Consider the following 21,758-nt stretch of genomic DNA (forward strand, 5'->3'; position numbering starts at 1 on the left):
TTTCATTTTTAACAATGCTTCCTCTTGCAAAGCTATCTTTTTATATCCAAATAAACCAACTGATATTCTGGAAATCTAGTCTTAAATTCTCTGAAGCCCTTTCAACAGCTTTTTTTTTGCAACGTAAGAATTATTGTAGGGCATGCAAGCAGCCTACACTCTAGCATTTACTATCAGTGCGTCACAAATTATCAAAACATTGGTCTTATTCCTGTTTTGAGTACACTGCAGTCAAAATCTATATCACTAAACCAGAAACAGACATCAGCAAAAAGCCTACTGCTTAAATACAATTCACAGTGCGTGTTCAGATAGCTGTGAGCCACTTTAAAAATAAGCTGTATCTCTGGTGACCTCCACCTGTGCGTGCTAAGTGACTTGAGTTTAGTATCATGTAACAACACTTCCAAAAATAAGTGTATATACAGGGGGAGTTTCTGGCATGACATTTTTTATCTAATAAAAAAGGAAATAAAGTTTCATAATGTGATGCGTAGCCTAAGAGCTTAAGACAATTCTCATTGCCAGGCGCGTATCATTAAGCACCTTATATAATCAGCTGTTCTGTTACTATCATCACATTAAGGGTGAGTGAGTAGTTTTCATGGCTTTCCCAATCCATTTTCAAGAGTATTATTAGAGTTACCATCATTGTGATCATCATCATCATCATCACAGCAAGCTGTTAATTTTGGTATGCCCAAAGGCAAATAAGTCATTACTTACTCATCAACAAAACTACTTGCTCCAGATACAAAGGTAGGCAGATTTTTGCTAGGCTGATCGATCAATTAAAGAACCCAAGGCCTTCCTACAAAACAGTATTCTTCTCAACATCAGCAGTTTCTGTAAATACTTTTGTATTTCCAAAGGCCTGCTGCCACTCCAAACCCTCATTTGGCCAATTCAGTTCCTGTCCTACATTTAACACTTCAGCTACAGTTGCAATGTTATTGCACAGCAGGTAAAAAATATTTCTGGAACAAATGTCAGCAAGAGATAATTCTGAAATAACCTTCTGATCTATAGTAGCACAAGCCAGAAGATAACACTGCCATATAGGCTGCTTTGTCGGTAACCTGACACTGCTTTTGCTGGCATAGAAATTGTTTCTATAGATGGAAGGGGAAATAGTTGTAGAAATTCACTATAGAACTCCTTTTATTTCACAAATTTCTCATAAAGAACTGCCTTCAACATGAATTTGAATTGAAATGGAGGGGGAGGGAAGCTCAGAAACAATAAATACAAAAGGAACAATTAAAGGAAGACAAAATCTTTTAGATTACCTCATCTAAGAAAATGGCTCATACGGATGTTGGAGTATCTTACAGTGAAGCACACTGTACTCATACTAAGAAACATGGATACTAAAGGAAACCAGTTTGCTTTTATTTTACCTATAAATTGTAAATTGATGGATAAAGTGGTGCTTTAGTTTTTCAAAACCAAAATCCTATGGAAAGACTTCGAAAAGCATCAGACACAGACTCCAGTTGTGACAAACCACTAGTAGATTCAGGTAGTTAAAGCATGCACTCAATTTATACAGAAAGATGTTTTAAACAAAAAGATATGATTTCATGCCCTGTGTAATAGGCTCAATGGCCAAAACTAACAAAAACACTTAGTGCCCTCATCAGCAGCAACTGAAAGCTGTCACACATAAAAGCACGTTGCAACCTGCAAAGCATCAAACTCCCTGACCTAGATTTCGAAAAATCTAAATGATACCCCCAGTATATGCAGGGATGACAGGGTCAAAGTAGCAGACATGCAGTACAGTGACTTACCATCTTGGTCTGTGGTAACTGTGATAGCTGTGAACTGCTTGGGAGAGAAACTCAACTCCGAGACGCCATTCGTGGCCTCGATTTCAAAGGTGTAGTTCACATGTGACACGAAGTCCAGCACCGTCACAGAGGAGTTGATGAGACCTGTGTGCCTGGGAATGAAGCGGATTCCTCCCCCACATATTTCACACTGGCTGGCATCTGACCCACATTTCTTACAGATGACACTGTAAGTGAGATCTTTTCTTCCTCCGGTATCACTTGGTGGGCTCCATTCCAACATGAGAGCTGTTTCGTTAATGTTAAAAATCACATTTCTGGGAGCAGAAGGTGGCCCTGGAAAGAAGGTAAAGAAAGACTGCTAAGTGACAACTGCCCATTGGGGGGGCGGGGGGGAGGAGATACATAAATAATTATATTAATGTTAAGGCAATTATTTACAAACAGGCATTAAAACACTGATGACTGAATAGTGAATTAAAAGAAAAATTTTAGAAATTGTCTAGACAATTAAATTCCTTGAATATTAACCAGAAAGAATAAATAGGCAACATTATAAGAAGTTGAAAAATCTAAATGAGTTAGAATTTATTTCAGAAATAATTTAGGGCAACATATAAATTAGTTGGGAACGTCCAAGTTAGGCTTGGTAACACAAATTTGCACAAAATATCAACTGATCTTGTAGGGTACTGATGTTGAGCTTTAACCACAAAAATTACTTCCTTATTCTACGTTTAGCAAAGTAGGCTTTTCTGATACTTACGCTCTTTGATGTTTTATAAGAGTTAAAATGAGTAAGCAAATAAATAAATAACAGCTTCCGAATAAGTACAAGAACTAAAATTGTTTGTATTAATCCTGCAGTCAGATTTTCTTTTTTTCCCCCTATCATTTCCTGCTATTATCCTCTGGGATTTCTTTGCTGTTATTCATTAATGGAGGTAGGTGGTCACAGGTTAAGAGCATTAGACACAAAAGACAGACACACGGTTTTCAAAGGACACACAGTTTTCAAAGACAGTTTCTAAACATCCGTAAAACTTACACACAGGACAAAACTCAAGGCTTTATGCTACAGGTTTGGATGTAAGACAAATGTGGTAAACCCAACTGGTGATTTCTGTATTTTTGTTGACTTCAATGAGCGTTACATTTTCAGATCTCAAGATTAAGTCAGAGTGCACGAGGACAGTTCAGTCAATTGTTAGTAGAGCTTTCAAAATTTTAAACTTGCTTTACAGATGTTCATGATTTACACAACCTGCCATTAAGACATAGCTATGAGACACTGGTTAAACTTTGAGTGAGCTTTTCATTATTCCAAGGACTCTAAAGCAGCCTGAAGGACTGTACAAAACATTTGAAAATGATCTCAGCTCATTGTTGTAGATTTCACTCCAGAAATTGAGCAGTGAAGTCAGTCCACTCTGAGAAAGTCAGATAAATGAAATATCGTAACTATCTTTTATAGAAATTTAAGACAATCAGAGAAGAACTAAATAACCAAACTAACAACCCCCCCCAAATAATTAATCAACACATTTATAAGTTCCAATTCAACAATCTGTAGCATGAGGACAAGGCCTATGCCCAAAGGATAGTCAGGTAAATCATAACTTTGCATTAGGAAGGAAAACAAAATTACTAAAGCTCCTCATGCTATTCCACATATAAATTTGGATTCAAAATCTCAGTTAAAAAAATATAATCAAGTTAGATCACTTTTTCCTAGTTATTCAATTCAAATTTTTAAATCTTATTTTTTCTTAATATTTGCATTATTTTAAGCTACTTTTTTTGGCTGAGCAAAGATGCTGTGATTTAGAAAATCAAGCTTATGAGTAGCTCGTAAATATGCACCTATAACTGAACTAAACTTATTTACTCAATTTCTTATTTCTTGAAGATGACCTAGACTACAAAAACAGACCATACCTTAATTGAAAACATTACTTCATCTTATATTTTAGCAGAATACTGTACAATGGTAAAGATCTATACAATTATACCTACGTTTTGCAGAGAGAATTACTTCTAACTTGAAAGAAGGAAAGAGGCAATAATAGTTGCAGAACAAAATGTCACTGTTCATCAAAATTTATAATTTTAAAGTGATGTTATCTGTTTATTTATGCAGCATAAGAATAAAAGCTGGAATGCTTATAAAAGGAAAAACTGTTTATATGACATGGGAGGAATGATGTGAACTAAAAAATGCTGGGGTTTTCTGTGAATTGTAGTTGAACATTTGAGTTGCTTTTTGACTTCTGATACTTTTGTAATACTAAACAGCAGGAACTATGGTTTTATTAGAATGATTTTTGCCCTAAGGTTAATGAAGAGTTAGGTATTAGATTTCAAGCATTTGATCATTAAAGTACTTGGAGGTACTATATTACTTTTTTTTTTTTCAGTGGATAAGAAGATTTAAAATATTTTGAATTATGTATTCATTTTTATATTTACCTGCGTAAAGTTTATGGTAGGGCAAAAGTAAAGAGCAGTTATTATTCATGGTAGAGAGGAAATATTTGCTGAATGTTATGTGCCTCATTTGTGCTGAAGATGAATATTTCTGGAACCTGACAGATGAAAATTATTTTTGTAGTTTGCAGTTTTTATGTTCACAAATCATTTCGACTATTTCTTTCCTGGCCTCTGGCTGTGATAAATCTAATAGTGAAATACGAAATAACGTAATATGGAAGTATTTATAAATGTAACTTGTTAACAATGACTATTTACATTGATGCTTCATTTTTCCACTGATGCGGACAGCAGAGGCAAGGTACAGCCTTGAAGATGCTGATGTAGTAAACAAGCCTCTACAATCTGAGAGTGTCTCAGATTTAAAACCTTAACTTCCTGTAAAATTACAATGACATTGGCAGTTGAAGCTACTCTGGAAAACAGTTCTTTGACTGGAATAAACTAAAACCAGAATGGATGAATTCAGCTTCAGTTCTTAGTATTTATGTGTAGAAGAGAGGATAATTATGTTTCCTCTAAATACATTGCTATAATTAAATAATGACTGGTCTTAACAAGTTCTCGTTGTTAAAATCAATGAGGAGTGTTAGGAATATGGAGGATGAGCCCAATCACATCCCTGTGTTCGCATGACTTTAAGCTGATCTGTAACCCCCATGAAACAATTGATAATACTCATGCACTTAAAATTAAGCATGTGTGTCATCACTCACAGGACTGGAGCCGGTGTTTTGAAACTAGTTTAAATTTTACCTTACATAAACAACAGATATGACAATGGGTCATCACAGCTCAGGTTTTATATGTTACTTCAGAGGCTCCAGCAGGCCAAAACATATGATTTAATGTGTATCTGGGCACCAGGAAACATTTTTTTTTCCTTTAAAAAAAAAATTAATTTGTTTGATTTGTAGTTCTATGTACATGTAAGGTAAAATTCCTAATTTTCTATGAATATGCTATATTCATGATTTGGGATTTAATTCTCAATTATAATAGGAAACATGAATTATTGTATATTCACAATTCAATGAAATAGGAGAACATAATCAATTACATTAGGGATGTCTGAAAGTAATGGCTGTCCGTCTGAAAAAAAACTTCACCCTTCATACTGAAAGCCCCTCATGCCAATTTGCATGATGATTAAATAGCTTTTTAATTGCTGTTAAATTATGCCAGTTAAACTGTGATTTCATGCAAATATTAAGCTGTAATGACATGCAGTGAATCATTTACTAAGATTTAGAACTTGGAACAAAGAGAAACAATTAATTCTAGCCCTCAGATTCAGCTAAATTATGTGTCATTGGGCTTTTATGAATGTGGCCTGATTGCTTTGTTATCATTTATAAATTATACAAAGATTATTCAACACATCAAAAATCTTGGCAGCAATAACCCTTCTGCAGACGTCTATGGGCAAAACTCTTGGGGATTTCCTTACACTGATTTTTAAGGAAATCAAGTATACTGGTGAAAATGATGGATCCTTTTCTCAACAGCAAAATTTGTGACTTAAGATTTTATGTAGAAGAGTAAGACACTTCAGATGGTTGAGCACTGGAAAAAAAGGCAGCTCTTCTGCTTTTTGGATAAAAACAGCCTGGGTGTGAACAATGTCATTTACAAATTATAATGAAAAAAACTATCTCTACACTCTCTGTGGAGCAGACTGGAACTGATTTATTATGGAGAAGAGGACTCACTCCAAAAGCTACAGAGCTGAGTTTATGCCTCATGCAGTGATTTGTACCTCATTTAACTTCTTTGTGCATCCTCTCCTTCCATGAAGGTGAAGTGCATTTTGCCCTTCGTGGAAGGAGGGAGGAGCAGTCAAAATGCTGCAGAAGTCTAGTGAAGGCAATGTAGTATTTAAACACTGGGCAATGACAGTCTGGAAAATACTTTCTGCTTTTTCAAGTGAGAACTGCTCATTACCAACTACTAAACTCTAATAATTGGGTGTTACTTGACTACTAAATTCACAGTGAATGTGGCTGAAATTAATCACCTCCTTAGAATACCCAGAATCAGCATCTAGCTGTGTCCCCTGTGCTCATAGTAGCTTTCTTATATATACACATATATGCAATATAGATGAGTATTGCCACTTGGTTTGGAATGCTGTATGACACTTTTGCCTTTTCAGAATTACTTATTTCTTTCTCAGTGAGGCAGGAAGGAAGAATTTCCACATGATAGGAACTGGTGACTGCAAAGGAATATTCTAAGTCTGAGCATAATCATAAATTGCACCCAAATATATGCATATAAATAACAATAGCAGCAGTAGAGTCAAAGGCTTCAAGCATGTTGCTTGATTTTACTGCTGGAAAACAGAGGTGGACCTTAAGGAGCTTCAGTATAGAGGATACGGTTTGTAGCAGTGGTTACTGAACAGAACATAAGCACTACTGCTGCAAAATTGTTTAATTAATATGAAACAATATGTCTTAATATGTCTCTTAATATGAAAAGAGACATATTCAGACCCAGAGACCCAACATAAATTTGCCTGTCTCTGACCTTGAAAAGATGGATCAATCTATCCAATTACATTATAGTAGAAAATGTTAGAGTTTATGTACACAGTAATCAGATGGAGAATTAGGTAATGCTGCTATTTGTTGCTCACTGTATGTACAGAGAGATCAGTGATAGAGTACATTCACATATGGCAAAGAAATACAATAAGGATAAAGAACAGTAGCAAGAGATTGATAAAAAATGTCAATCAAGTGGAAAAAGGCTAGGAGAAAGTAATTAACAATACATCCTAATGTCACTTTCTTTTTCCCTTCTATTATGCTTTTCTACAAAGTACATGCTCCTATAAAATACTGTACAATTTAGGAAAAACATACAATATGCACTTGTGCAGAATTAATAATACTAGATTCGAAGCTGAGCTTAAAAAAAATGGATGCCTGAAGCTAGGCTCTTAAATGCATGGCGTCTTAAATCAAGGCCATTAATCTCCATACTGCTGCTTATGCAAGTTTTTCAGTACCAAGGAAAAAATACTGGAGTGAGAAATAATGTCTAATCCCACAAAGGAATGCGAAGAAAGAAAGAAAAAATCTGGGCACCTGATCTAGTGGGTGGCAACCTTGCACACGGCAGTGCATTGAAACTGGGTGCTCTCTAAGGTCCCTTTCAACCCAAGCCCTCTATGTGAGTCTATAATGCTGTGATCTACCTATTTTAGCCATCTTGCTTTGCAGGATCTAGGGAGCAAATAAAAAAGGCATGAATGTAGTTGGTTTAAAATATTTCAAGATGAAGGGGTTTTTAAAGTGAATTCACTATTAATTCTGTGTTTGATTCAAGAATGACTCTTGATTAAAAAGTCAGAAGAAAAATGTGACTAATACGTCAGAACACAAATTTGCAGGTTGACATAAAAAATGTAGATTTGGTCCAAGAATAGTTATGTACAAAATTCATTTTCTTACTGTACAGCCCTTTCTCTTTATGAATTTTAGGTGGCTTATTTTTTCCTAACTTTTCATCTCCTCTTATTAGAGCAAAGCATGACAGTTTGGAAGAAACAAGCTAAATTCTAACCTGTCTCATACATCACTAGTATCTTTGTTTATTAAATTTAAATTAGTCACATCTGTACAGATCCTCCAAAAGCAGTGAGGTTGCATTTATGACAAACAATTTTAATAACTGAGAGCATAATTTGAAAGCAGTGGGGCTAAATATACCACTTAGGGAATAATTTGGTCTGCAGATTCTTCATTACTGATGATGTGAAAGAAGATAAGAGCACAGTCTGCCTGTCAGAAGCTTAGTCATTTGCAGAGCTGACAATTAGTGAAATAATCATCATTGTAGGTATAAGATGAATATATCTGCTGTTACATTCAATGAAGCACTGACACCTTGCAATCTAGGCTGAATAAGAGGTAATGCATGGTGGCACTGAACAAGGAACAAGGCAAAAACTAGAATGTGGTTCACTGTCTCCCTTACTATTTCTTCAAGGCTGAAGTGAGATGAGATGTTGTGGTTGTTTTCTTCTTTTCCTCAGTTCACTTGGTTGCTTTGCCTGATGTCCTCAGAAAAACAAAGTGGTCTGGCAAAAAGTCTTTACTGACAGTTTTCAACCAAAGCAGCTCTCTGCAGTTTTTTATAGTGTGAGGAAGAGGGATTCAGGGTGCTGTAAGTACCCACTCCCTTGATGCCACATGGATCACACACACCTCACAAACCTTACCAACAGTAGTGAGTAGCAGGGTTTAAAACCGAGCCCTGAAAGACAATGAGGGAAACCTTTTGCCACGCATGAGTAATTTTTCAGAGAACTGTCCTTTGTAAATGAAAAATCAATGACATAAACAATATGGATTCAGATGTACATAATGCATGAGTGAAACCATTGTCTTAAGCATGAAACTGTCAAGGGTGCCTGGATTGTGTGTTAGTTCTGTGGGTAAGTTTTCAAGGCCTGTGCTCAGGGCACTCATTTGACTGGAATTATATGTAAGCCCATCTTCCTGTGGGAAGTCTGGATAAACAGAGTTTTTCCCCCTCGCATATTCTGTGAAAAATGACAGGCCTATGTGCTTTGCTCCAGAGTGGTCTGACAGCAGATTGTGCTACTTGGGTTGAAGTCCTTATTTGAACCTTATGTGTCATGACATTATGTCTCTTCAGCAGCTGGAGACTGGGACTTACCCTTCACCTCTGAATGCTCTATGGTTAGATTAGACAACTTCCTGATAAGCTCCATGGATCTGTGAAATGTCATTTTTGATGAAGATCACTCCCATTCAGTAGACAGACAAGGCTTAGTCTGTGTAATGATCTTAGGAGTATGGAATGCCTAGAACTTCATGAATCCAAATTGTATGGTATATTCCCAATTTACCCAGAACAGTGCCATATGGTGACACTACCGTTAGCATGGGAAAAGGTTTGACTCTACTGCTGTCAGCTCAGTTACTTTTACATGATCAGACACACCAAAAAATTGACTGTGCACTGCTAGTTATTGCAACAGTACTCTTATTTATTTATTTTTTTTAATCTGAGGAGACAGGAGTTTATGCCATATCAGTTTTTTGTTGTTGTTTATAAGCATCCTCAGTTTTTTGGATGTTGCACATATTTTCATGTCTTCAAAATATATACTGATAATTAAAATTCAACATTGCAATCTCTATGACAGTGATTACAAACCTTATATTACTTGTCAGAACTACAAGTTAATAAATCGTTGAAGTACAAAACATGTCAGTATTTTCAGGGATACCAGTACTAAATAAAATTCTGCTGTTCAAAATTTGATTTTAAAAATCTCTATTGGTAATTTTTAGCAGGATTCTTCATAAAATGTGCCATTGTTTTTTTAAATACAAAAATGATGCATGCAAGAGAATTGCAGAGACTGGTACTGATCAGACTTACGGGTACATGCCATAGTTGGTGGATCTTTCTCAGCTCTGAAGTAACCTTTTTCACACTGACATACTGAAGTTGCTTCAACATAGGTTGAACTGTGTGGAGGGCACTTGGAGCACTTTACATTTCCAGCAAATGCTTTATAGAATCCAGGCCTGCAAGCTGCAAAACAAGAAAATAATGTCATTAATAGCAGCAAGATTTGGCCATAGGTAAAATCTGCTTCATGCAGTTATAACGCGTTCTCTTTCAACCTAGATACATATTATTCTCACCAGTTTAAAGTTTTTGTTTTGGTCTACAGACAACAACAAAAAAATGCTTTTCTTGGTATCTGATGTGAAAACATTGAAAGAGACAGCTTCCTAATATATTGACAGCCCTTGCTGCTGCTTGAAGTTGTCACCTAGAAAACTTCACTAATATCAGTAAACACAAGCACACTGTCTATGATCTATGTCTGTTCTGTATATTAATAAATAGAAAGAATGGGATACTTTCTCATCCGTCAATTCTATTTATATGGCTTCCTTATTGAAGTAATGGAGATTCGTAAGGCTCAAGATGCTTGTCCTCACAATGCCTTGATGACAAGGATGACACCCCTGTTCTTACAGGTAGGTCTGACCTGTCCACAGTCCCCTGAGATGGCACTTACAGAAGGGTCATATTAGATGGGTCCTTTGCACCTTATTGGAATAAAGGCTGTGCGGTGTTGCTTCAACAATCTTTGGAGACTAGGAAAGAGGTGCCAATAAATCCATCACAAAACTACAGCAAGCCTCAGGCTACTCTTTACCGTGTTAACAAACAACTGGGATAGCAGCTGCCCTGGGGACAGATATTGCAATGATCAGAGCCCACTGCCCACCCAGCTGGAGATGGAGTCCCAGAAGTTGTTGGTGACAGCAAAACTTTAGATGCCCATCCGTTGGCCTTTAAAGCAGAAACAACTAGTTAAATTTTCATAAAAGTGCCTGGTTAGCATTCTGAAATATTATTTTTAAACTGTCCTCAGAAATTGTCACACACGTTTAAACAGATTTCTTCCTTTCTTCTTCCAGCTACCAAGTTTAAACACACACCAGTATATTCTGCAGTTACTGTCTTTTGATTCCCGTCAACAAACAGAACAAAAACAAATTGAAGAGCAATTCTAGCATGTACAGACAGCACAGGCTCAAATTCCTCCTGATTTTCATCAGTACAATGAAAGTTCTTGCTATAATTATTACTTTTAAGACCCATGTGGAGTTTTCTTGTTTCGACATATTCAGGACTGTTTCCTTTATACTGCGTTACAGGAACTAGGCTGCATTTCCTTCTCTTGCAATATGGCAATAACGCTCTATAAATAAACACCAGGAATTATGAATTTTACAGATAAACTATCAATTCAAAGTAGGTTTGTCATTAAAAGGTACTAACTTTAAGATAACATATGCACAGATTAGTTTTGCTTCTGATTCCAAAGCACCTGTTTGATACCAAAGTGGTTTCATTAAGTGTCTGGGGGACAAGGAGTGAGAGGAGCTGAAAAAAAGTAACTGCTGATTCCTTACCAGAATCCAAAGCCAATTTTTCAAATGTAAGCATAAGAGCTTAATTATGACTCAACTATTTCAGCAGTTCTTCCAGAGAGTTCTTCTGACTATGCTGAATGGATGTGAAGAAGGAATTCTGCCCTGCTGTCATTAAAGAAAAAAAATAAAAGTATTTCTGGTGCTACAGATAAGAAAGGTGGGAACAGCAGGGATTTTCCCTTTAAATAGCTGCTGGTCTGATACCTGTGTGATTACAGTCAGTGGCAATTTTCCAATGATTGGAACGACAGTGGGTTTGGTGTAAGGAAGACAGCAGTATTGGTGATGCTGACTCTTCCTACCTTGCTGGAAGGAAGTAAGAGACGAAGTAAAGTAGAATGTGGGAAGGGTGGCATGAATGCTTGCGCCTGTTTTTCTCATGCCCAAACCCTAACATGCCTTATCTGAAGATGAATACTGTTTTAATAGCTACCTTTCATATGTGTGTTGCCACACAAAGAAGTCTGTGATTAAAGAGTTGGCAATTCAAGGTTATCTTTGCAGTCAAATGAATACTTTTTAAAATTCTTATCACTTCCAAAATCTTTTCTATCAGACATTAAATAACTCAATCTTCCCTTCCATTCCTCAAATAATAAAACACTTTGGACCGAAAGAAACACAGCTTCCCCTTTCAAGATAAGTTTGAACTTTAAGCTTTTCACTAATACAAAATTCAAAGAGAAAATTACTACCAATTTAAAAATGCAATTGTTTTATTCTTAAATGGTTTTCTGGAGTGTATTTAAAGTTTCAATACAGTTTGATTTGTTTTTGTCTTAAAAGAAAGCATGTATACACTCATGAAAATGCCAGGGTAAAAAATGGGTGAATATGTAGATCCTTTACTTTCTTTTGAAGCCAACCCAAATACATGCACCATCATGTCAAATGTATCCCATACATTCCAAAAAGAAGACAGCAGGGCATCTTTCATATGGTTATGCTTATGAAGCTGTTGAGAACCCTCCCCACATCCAAATGTAGAATAAGACAATCACAATTACTGCATACTTTCAAATAAAATCCAGCCTTTCCTAAACAAGTTGAAAAACTCTTGCATATTCACAAGCCTGGGAGAACTCATCTCTTGGTGTAACTCAATGCTCACTGTCAACATTCAAGGTGAAACAAAACAGTCTATTAAGATCACTGAATATGCAGCACAGGACTGAAATACCAGCACTTCAGCTGCCATACACAGCTTAGACTCTGCCAGCAAATATTATGCTTCAATGGCAGAATTTCAACTTTAACAAGATGTAATTGTTTATAATTTTCCATGGAAAACTTGTAAAAATTAGATTTACTATCAAAGTTTTTAAAAGTTTATTTAACAGAAAACATGTACAATGCCACATTTTAAGGACTATGATTTCTTTTGACTTGTTATGAATTAGATTTTGGCAGGTTGTTTTATGGCCTGCTACTAAACAGGCACAAGCTGAGTATATCTTAACACAACTCATGGTCTGTAAATCCTGGTCCTCTCATGAAGAAAAGAAGATTCTCTCTAATTCTTTGGCATATTTTAGCAAGACTGACTATGGTTTGGCCTCTTTCATGGGGCTTAAGGCTCTGTAAGACCACTTCCAGCTCAAAGCAATTCCAATCAACACTTAGAGGAAAACTGTACAAATAAGTCAATGGTATTTGTGTTCCATTTCCAATTTGTACAGAACATTTTGCAAAACTGGAGTCTGTAAATTATCTGCTATGAGATAACAGACTGCATCACTGCTACTCACTGTGATATCAAACCATATACAGTGCTTGAGGCATTCAACTCCAGAGTCCTAAAATCACATGGTATCTAAAATAAGGATAAAGATATGACTCCCTAAAGAGCATAATCAACACAACTACCTACATGCTCAATGTTAACCGAACTCCTTTATGAAGCAGGATTTTAGCTTTTGCCCAGCTTCCTATCATTTCTATTTTTTGTTCTTCAGAACTCACACAGTGCACAAAGTGCATGATGGGCAAATCAGAAACTCAGAGACTTAATTATTAATACGTTATGGTTTTGTATTTGGAAAGGGATAAAAAAGCCATCTTCTCCATGCAAAATGACAGCCTATGTAAAATACATTACATGTAAGTTGAAAGTTTGTACTAGATGCATATGTATGCAGGAAATTTTGTTTTCTATGTGCACTCTCAAAGGTTTTATCACAGCATCTCCCTCACTCAGCTAATAGCTAAGTAGATCATTTGCAGATATTATTTGTGCATCGATGACTATCCCTCCTCCCCGCAAAAAGTTTGTTTTTGTGTTTGTTACCACACAGCATTGTTTTTCCTAACCTCTAAATCACTGAGAGGCATTTTATTTTCCCTAACTTTATCTAACAGAAGTGACTTTCTGAGCTACTAATTATATGAACTGTATAAGATTTGACTTTTGTAAAGCCTGGGGGATGATAATAAAATATTGCCTTAATGGGTAAATAATTAGCAGGGTGTCTGAATGAACAATTCAAAGACACTAAAGTTTTCTCCAGTGAAATACCAGGGCTCATACAGAGAAGTACTGGCAATTTAATTGGCATCACAAATGATAACACACCTATGAATGCGCTACTACTACAGCTTTATCAGGATTTGATTATGGTGTTTTAAGTTATAAAACCTTTGTAATGAGTATCATTTTCCTTATTTAATGTTTAATGCATGACATTTAGTTTTTGATTGTGTTATACATAAATGCATACAAAGAGAACACTCTGCAAAGCTCTGGTGAACTCTTCGAGAAGTATGTAGCGAGAAGATGTCTTCGAGAAGTAGCTGAGAGTAGGAGAAGGTGTTTATCCAGCAGTTGCAAAACAGTTTTAGTGCTGTTGGTGCTATGTGCAGGGGTGCTGAATGAGGCTGTAAAAACAGTTGAGGTGCGTTGTACACCAAAGCCCCAAGACATTGTTTGCAATAAGATACAACCTGAATGCTTCCCAAGTGTAGGTGTATGGCACTTTCCAAAGGGTCCTGTGCTCTTCCCCATGCATGGCAGCACAGCCTGTGGCCATAACCACTCCAGAAGACCCCCCAGCACCTCTCCCCACTAAGTGTTCAGCTATGAGGGCTCTGGGTCAGTGCAGAGTTCAAGTTCAAGGCCCTGCCTGGACTTAGCCAGGGAGCCCTGGACACTGCAGGTCCTGTGGTGGTTCAACAACTCAAACTAATAGCTGGATATATATTGTAGAAAGTGCAAAGAAAGCTATGCTACACCGAAGTACCACTGGGAATTCAGATAAATTGCCAATGCCAGCAGACCCAGACAAAGGCTGCACATGGTCTAACAGGCCCTGCTCTCGTGGCACTTCTCATGTTGTTAGGAGTAAGGGCTTCAATTCCTGCTAGATTGGACAATATTTTTAAGGTTCTTTTGATTTATCCAGCGTAACAAACAAGGTAATGGGCCAACGACCAGTCTTTTCTAATCAAGAAAGCTATGGCTGTTGAGTGCCTTCCTCACCTGACAGGTACTCCATGCTGACAAATGCAGATACGGTGGCCGTATTAGTGGCCACAAAACTTTCTGCTTTAAAACAAAAGGGACATTTTCACTGCTGTGTGGAGCTCATTATTGTGAATGACTTACCCTGATTTCACACAGTTTTATAAGACCTGAATCACAGAATGATAAAATCACAGAATGGCTTAGATTGGAGGGAGACCATAAAGACCACCCAGTCCCAACCTCCTGCCATGGTGGGCAGTATTGCCACCCATGAGATCAGGCTACCCAGAGCACCATCCAAGCAGCCTTGAATGCCCTGAATTCAATCCATCAACCGTTACCAAGAAAAGGGAACGCAAACGAAACTAAGGAGCAACTTTTACGCGTGCCTGACATTTGCTGGTCTGCGTGCGGGAAACATTTCTCACGAAAATGGGATTTTTATAGATGGCTGAGTGACCATCAATCAAATTAAAAAAGACTGCTGTCATTACAATGAATAGTAACTATCAGTAGCTCTGTGGAAGAGCTGGTTTAATCTTTCTGAAACATACAATTTGCTATGCTTTTCCACACCTCATACATCTTCTTAAATTGCTTACTGAAATCCACTATTGTACTATGAGACTGATATCTTCTATATTTGTTATGTTCTGTTAATATATAAATATTACAAGTTTAATATCCTCTTAATCTTCTGATATCTGATCACTTTATAGAAAGAGCAATCTAAGAAAGCCTGTTTGACTCTGCCTCTGTGCAGACAGTAGGAACTATAATAATATTTTAATCTATTTATATTCTATTAAATGTACGTAGAAAAGAACAAATAAGAATATAGAAAAGAACAAGAGAAAATATAATGAGACGCACGTAGTGCAAAAGAATACAGTTACAAAAGAATATGACGACAAATATTAGGATATTAAAAAATTGGGACAATAGAAGCTAGCATAATAGTGTTCAAATGTCAGTACTATCTGATTAATTAATCTCATGTCTTTTCTTTGTTCACATAATCCTTGCTGTGTTCAGGTCACAAATGGGCTGGGAATAAGAAGAGATACACTTTATGCAATGATAGTGAAACTATGTATGAAGAGTTGTCAGAAACATGAGGCATGATGAGCTACAGGAGGATGACCAGCTATGATAGATTACAGAATAAGGAACATACATGTAGTTGAAGCCACATGAATAAGACATCATATGTCAAAAAATCAAAAGTCTTCTTTGGCTGCTTTCACACAGATGGTACATACTCACACACATACTCACAGACAACTTAGTGACAGAATGGCTTAACCATTTTAGGAAAATGGACTAATTCTCTTCTTTGTCTGCAGTAAATCTGATGAGATTACACAACTGCGTACTGGGATATGCACTCAAATGCATCTGTGTTTGCATTGCCAATCAGACTCTTTGCTTGCCACTATCTTCGGATTTTTTATATTCCTACTGTTTGAGGTGAAGAACAGAGGATAACGTTACTCACATCTTTTCACTCTGGAAAGCAACAAGGAAGAAGAAAAAAACAGGCACGCTTTTTCAAATTAAAGTACATGATGAAGACAGGTAAATTAAGTTAATTATTCTTTCCCTTTGTGATAAATCTGTTGTTTCGTTGTTTTTTTTTTTTTTTCCATGGCTTATTTTCTTTCATTCTCATATTTCCCAGAATTCTACTGAGGCTATTTATTAAAACGATTACAAGCAATGACAAAAGAGATAATTGGCGTATATCAAACAGTATTTTCAGTTCATCTCAATACATTTTTTTCCGGTATAAAATATCAGTTGCAATATAACAACTGGAGCAGTGATTCAGGTCACATACCATGTTTTTAAAGAATCTGCGTTTTACCCAAAAGCTCACACAGACAAGGAGAACAGTCAATGATATTAATTTTATCGCTGCCTGTCATAGTAGATGCAATTCAATAGTTCATCAAAGAGCTAGGATCCACACGGCACAGCACAGGTGAACACTATTCTGCATTTCTTAAGCTGCTTTGTCAGCTACTTCTCAAAGCCTTTTAAGTTGGCAACTAAAGGCTTCTGATAAGAACAAAGAGAAACATCTTGTTTGCCACTGAGGTGACTCAAATAGCTTTTGCAGAGTGAAAACAAATTATATTGTTAAACTTGGCTTTTTGCATGCAGAGCAACAATTACTTGGTGACTTAAGCTGTTGCTCCTGTTGCTCCGGAGTCTATCAAAAAGCATTCTTTGTCATTGCCTGTAAGGGAAAGATTTGAGAAGTTTTGGAGGAGGACTGGCTGTCAGCACTGTGGCCTCCCCTTAACCTGTGTCAAGGGGAACACTGGAGCTCAGAAAAAGAGTCAGGGTAGGAATGTGCTCTTTTCTTTATTAACTACATGCAGAATTATAGTGTCACATTGCCTATATATCATATTTATTACCTTACGTGTTTTTTCTGAATGTCTGTGTAAACTAGGCACACTTGTTTTAACACATTGCCTTCCTAGACTTAAATACAGACTTAAACACACTGTTAATTAATATATTTCTTCCTTTTCTTTTTTAATTTATTTTTTAATTCCAGGAAAGCTTCAGTACTACATATGTTAAAGCAATCTCTAGGATTCTTCCAAAACAACATAACACCCACCACCTTTGTTCCCTCTCCGAGAAAACCATGTATTCTGTTTGGAATGTTAGTGTACGTGCATGTACACATGTTACATAAACAAACATGGCTTTTTATACAAAAAAATATATGTACATGCAATATAGTAGAAGAAATAAAACCAAAGGGGTAATGGGATATGTGATGATCCCTAATTCTTTTTGCATTACATTACAGGAAATCCAGACACTGGGACACCATAAGCTTAAGATCCATGTGACCTATGTCACATGCAATTTCTCAAATTTATAATGAGCAAAGTAAAATATTTCTACTGTATATCAATAAGTGTGTATGATGCTAAGGAACATATTAATAATAATAAGGTTTATATGTAAAATGGCTCTTGGTAGCTTAAAAGAATAATAGAAATGTTTTCTAATTCAATTTTATGTTATTTTTCTCCTCAGAAGTGTGAAACAAATCTAAAATGACTAATAGGAAAAATTGGCTACATTAAAAGAAGTAGAGGTGATCCCAAGATTCAGGAGATGCAAGAGTGCGATTAAAATATTGTTTATTTTACAGTGTAATAATATATTTGGCCAATATGCTTAGTTTTCAGATTATTCTATAGGTTCCTATCCATGGAGATCATTGTGCTATGCACAGAACAATGCTCAATTCTCAAAATCAAACGTAGAATTATTAAATGTCACATAGTTCTCTGTGGAAAAGGGAGGGCAATAGCTGTGTATGCAATTACTACCACATATGATGTACTTTAAGGTCTTTATTTCCTAAACAACTATTTAGACTTTGTTTTGTAATTGTACCTTCCTGATCCTAAAGCAACAACAACAAAACTAAAGAATATTTACAATATAGCATTGCAGGAGAAAGGCTAATGCCCAAGACCTTGTAATTCATCAGGGAGAAACAACAAAACCCATACACAAACAGAAAATTCAATTATGTGTAACATTTCCCAAATAATGGACTAAATTATTCAGTTGTTTGGCTAAGCTTCAAGTACTAATGTTATGTTTCTCAATGCAGTGTAGACTGTTAACCTTTTTAAAAAAATCTTGTTTTTGTTTTCAAAAATATTTTTAAAAGAATATTGAAACACTTTTTTAGATTTAAGAATATGATATTGGAAGCATAGATACTATTCAAAGAAAGACAGGGAAAGTTGTATCAGTATGCATAAAACTTTCCTTTTCACTTAATTCTCAGGTCTACATCTACAACACCGAGATGGCAGGTAAGAATGGTTCAGCATAAATAAATTGAAAAGTGACAAAATTGCAAGTAGTTGAAAAGAGGCTCATTTGATGGGAAATATCAAGCACTGTAACTATAGGTCAAGATCATGTCTTGCAAAATAAATACTGATCATAAAATAGGCTACACTGCTTTAAATAGGGTCTGCAACCTTTTAAAATTCATCTTTAAATGAATTTTATGCTTTTTATAATCTTCACTGATGAATCAATACAGCTAATTTTTCAGCACAAGTTATAATATTGTAACTCATGTTATGTTTAGCTCAGATACAGCTGCCTAAAGGGGCTACAGAGATGACAGTAGAGTTTCACTTTGCATGAGATTAATTCAGGTACATCGGTATAAGCACCAACATTGATAAACAAATTCGAGCTAAAAACAAAAGCAGCTTTTATGCCACGTAGATGTTCCTGAAAGAGAATCAGTGATTATCCTCTGCCCAGAGAAGATGTGTCAGTGATCTGAGATAAACATGTGTTTTGGACAACCAAGTCGATAAAAAGGCCGCAGCTATTAGAATAGGAGTTTTTAACCATAGAGACACTTGCACAGCTACATCGCTGCAGCGCTGTTACTGCATTACCACAAGGAACCATCATTAATAAAAGCATGATCTTTGAAGACTTGGTTCATAATTTCCAGTCAGGAACAGCAAATCTGGTTTAGTATTTTTAGTGGAAATTATCAGTGATTCCAGCATGTGAAGACAGTGACGAGCTCTGTACCTAAATATACTGTAAATGTAGTGCATGTGGCCCTAAAAGCTCTTGTTAATTGGTAAAGGCAGAATCTCTCCCTAAAAAGATGGGGAAGATGTTTCTGGAAAGTCCTCAGCTGACACTGTCTTCAAATTGTCTCAGCAATATTCAATGCACTGAAAATACACAGGCAGGCTGTGCTCAGTCACAAAGTAAAAATACACTACTGCTATTTTTATCTACTCGAGAATAACATAAAAACATCTCACCAAAGTGGCAAGTGACAAAAATGGCTGGAAAACTGGGGTAGTTGTATTAGCATTGGGAGAAATGAGACAAGACAGGCTGCCAGTTCCTGGGCAGGCTGACAAGTGGACATGGTGATCCTAGAGAGTCCCTTCCAACTCAGGATATTCTATTAACTGTTTCTGGCTTATGTGCGCTGGTCAGTGTAGAAGGGATTCCTGAAAATAAGTAAGTTTTCTGAGGTAGGAAATATGCATGCTCAATTGCACTGCTATGTACCCAAATTAGTCTTTTTTTCTGTTGATGCTTTATGGAAAGACCCCATCGAAAATCTGCAATTAATCAGATTTCTTAAATCTTGAACTAGTGTTTTCTACAGTGCCTGATTTTAAATGAAGACCACTGTGTTTTAGGAAGATAGTAAAAGGATAAGTAAATTGGTCAGAATAATTAGGGAATACAACAGGAATGTGAGGGCAGTGGAAAAGCAGGGAAGTGATTACTAGCAATACATCAATGTGCACTCCTGGTATGAGAAAGGCCTGCAGGAGAAGTAAAGAAGAAAAAGCCCACTCCATCTCCAAGCAGTCATCTCCAGTATCTCCACTACTCGTCTTTAGACAAGCAGGAGCATTATAACTCTAGGAACGCTATGGGGCAGTGCAGTGCTGGAGTGAATGGAACATATTCATTGAGTCCTCCAGTTCATCAGTAGCAGCCATAAAAAATCTTCATTTTTGAAGTATAATCTTAATAATAATAATGCATTTAATTGATTTTTAATCATTATTATGGTTAAGTTTTACTCTTAAGAAAATGTTTTCTTCATTCTGTCATTCTAGTAAAGCTGGTCTCTGAGTTGCCTGGAAAAAAAGTAATGCCAAGCATTCTGCACCTATGTAAATCTTTAGAACTGAAACAGCAGACAGTCAGCTGTAGCAGTCATCATTCAGCATGTTCCCTGCTGGGTGTCTAGAGTATAAGGCCTGTTCTACTCAGCTTGGGTATAAGACCTATTCTAGTCAGTTGCCCTGACAGATCTGGAAACTGGTAACGCAAAGACCAAAAAGGAGAAGTGCTCTAGTCAGGAAAGCTCACTGCTACATGTCAGAGAAGTAGAGAGAATGCTTTAAATCTCCAGGTGAACTTGGTGTATTTAACACATCAAGCTCCTATTCAATGCACAAGCCAAGGCAAAATGGAAGAACTTTTGTGTCTTAAACTGAGTGGAGCACATCCGTACAATGAGTGTTGCAGTGGCACATATATCCAGAGGTTGTTCTGGAGGTTCAAAAAAAAAAAAAAAAAGGAAAAAAGGGAACTATTGCTGCTGTAGTCAGACTAAAGCAATATGGAAATAAGAAATCAAGAAAATCTGTTAGACCAAGAGTACTATGCTGTAGTGCACACAGGGAGCAGTTTATTTAACTTCACTGGCAGCTATTCAGCATATAAAATTGCTTTTCATAAAGGAAAGAAGAAAAGTTGAAATAGTGGCTATGCTATACTTGATTCCGGAAGGGCTTTTTGTGTGGAGTGAGAAGGCAGAAGTGTGCTAAGTTTCTCAGAACAGCAATCACTATATGATTTTTTCACAAGTCTGGTGCTAGCATAGGGACTGAAAAAATAATCCATCCCATTTAAGTCATGGTCTTGTCCTTCTCTGCACTTTTCCACCTATTGTCACAGTGCTTGTAAAAAGACGAATTTCCTAATCCAACGTTGTATTACTAGCTTTGGTTCTAGTTCAAGTAGGTACCGTGTTGTATGCAAAATCTCTCCAGTATCATAAATACATTCAGATAGTGGCTAATGTGATGTTGGTTTCCAAATAGATTTTTCTTTCTTGTACTGTTCTATGTTACAAGCTTTATAGATGGTAACAGTTATAAAAATGTTCTCTACTGATGTATGTACAAAAACTGATATATAGAGAACAGTTTGTTGATCTTATGGTATCCTTTCTCAAACCCTTCAGAGATATGATTTTTCCTCTATCTCCCTTTTACTGATGCTGTAAACTGATTTATCTCTCTAATACTTCTCTTTTCTCCTCTCACTTCCTCCCACAGTATGACAAAACATGTTTTTATTTCCAACTCTGCTTATGTTCAATAGTTCATGATTCATTTCTCTAGTCCTTGTGCAAGAATAGACCATTTGAATTTGCAGTGCACATTTGTCTGT

At 36.4% G+C, this 21,758-nt stretch overlaps 1 protein-coding gene across 4 annotated transcripts in view; it reads right to left on the reverse strand.

Annotated features, from left to right (window-relative positions):
• Positions 1-21,758, reverse strand: part of EPHA6 (EPH receptor A6) — a 495,246-nt gene that overhangs the window by 238,240 nt on the left and 235,248 nt on the right. For 3 of the 4 annotated variants that reach the window (XM_042867712.1, XM_042867711.1, XM_042867714.1), the window contains exons 4-5: positions 9,708-9,863; positions 1,794-2,129 (exon numbers count right to left, since the gene is read on the reverse strand). In XM_042867712.1, coding sequence (XP_042723646.1) covers positions 1,794-2,129; positions 9,708-9,863 — 492 coding nt within the window. Of the gene's footprint in view, positions 1-1,793; positions 2,130-9,707; positions 9,864-10,936; positions 10,983-21,758 lie in introns of those variants that run through there. The other variant, XM_042867715.1, reaches the window with a different exon arrangement.

The sequence above is a fragment of the Lagopus leucura genome, unplaced genomic scaffold (assembly GCF_019238085.1).
Source record: "Lagopus leucura isolate 7727_CA_CO unplaced genomic scaffold, USGS_WTPT01 Super-Scaffold_100001, whole genome shotgun sequence".
Classification (NCBI taxonomy): Eukaryota; Metazoa; Chordata; class Aves; order Galliformes; family Phasianidae; genus Lagopus; species Lagopus leucura.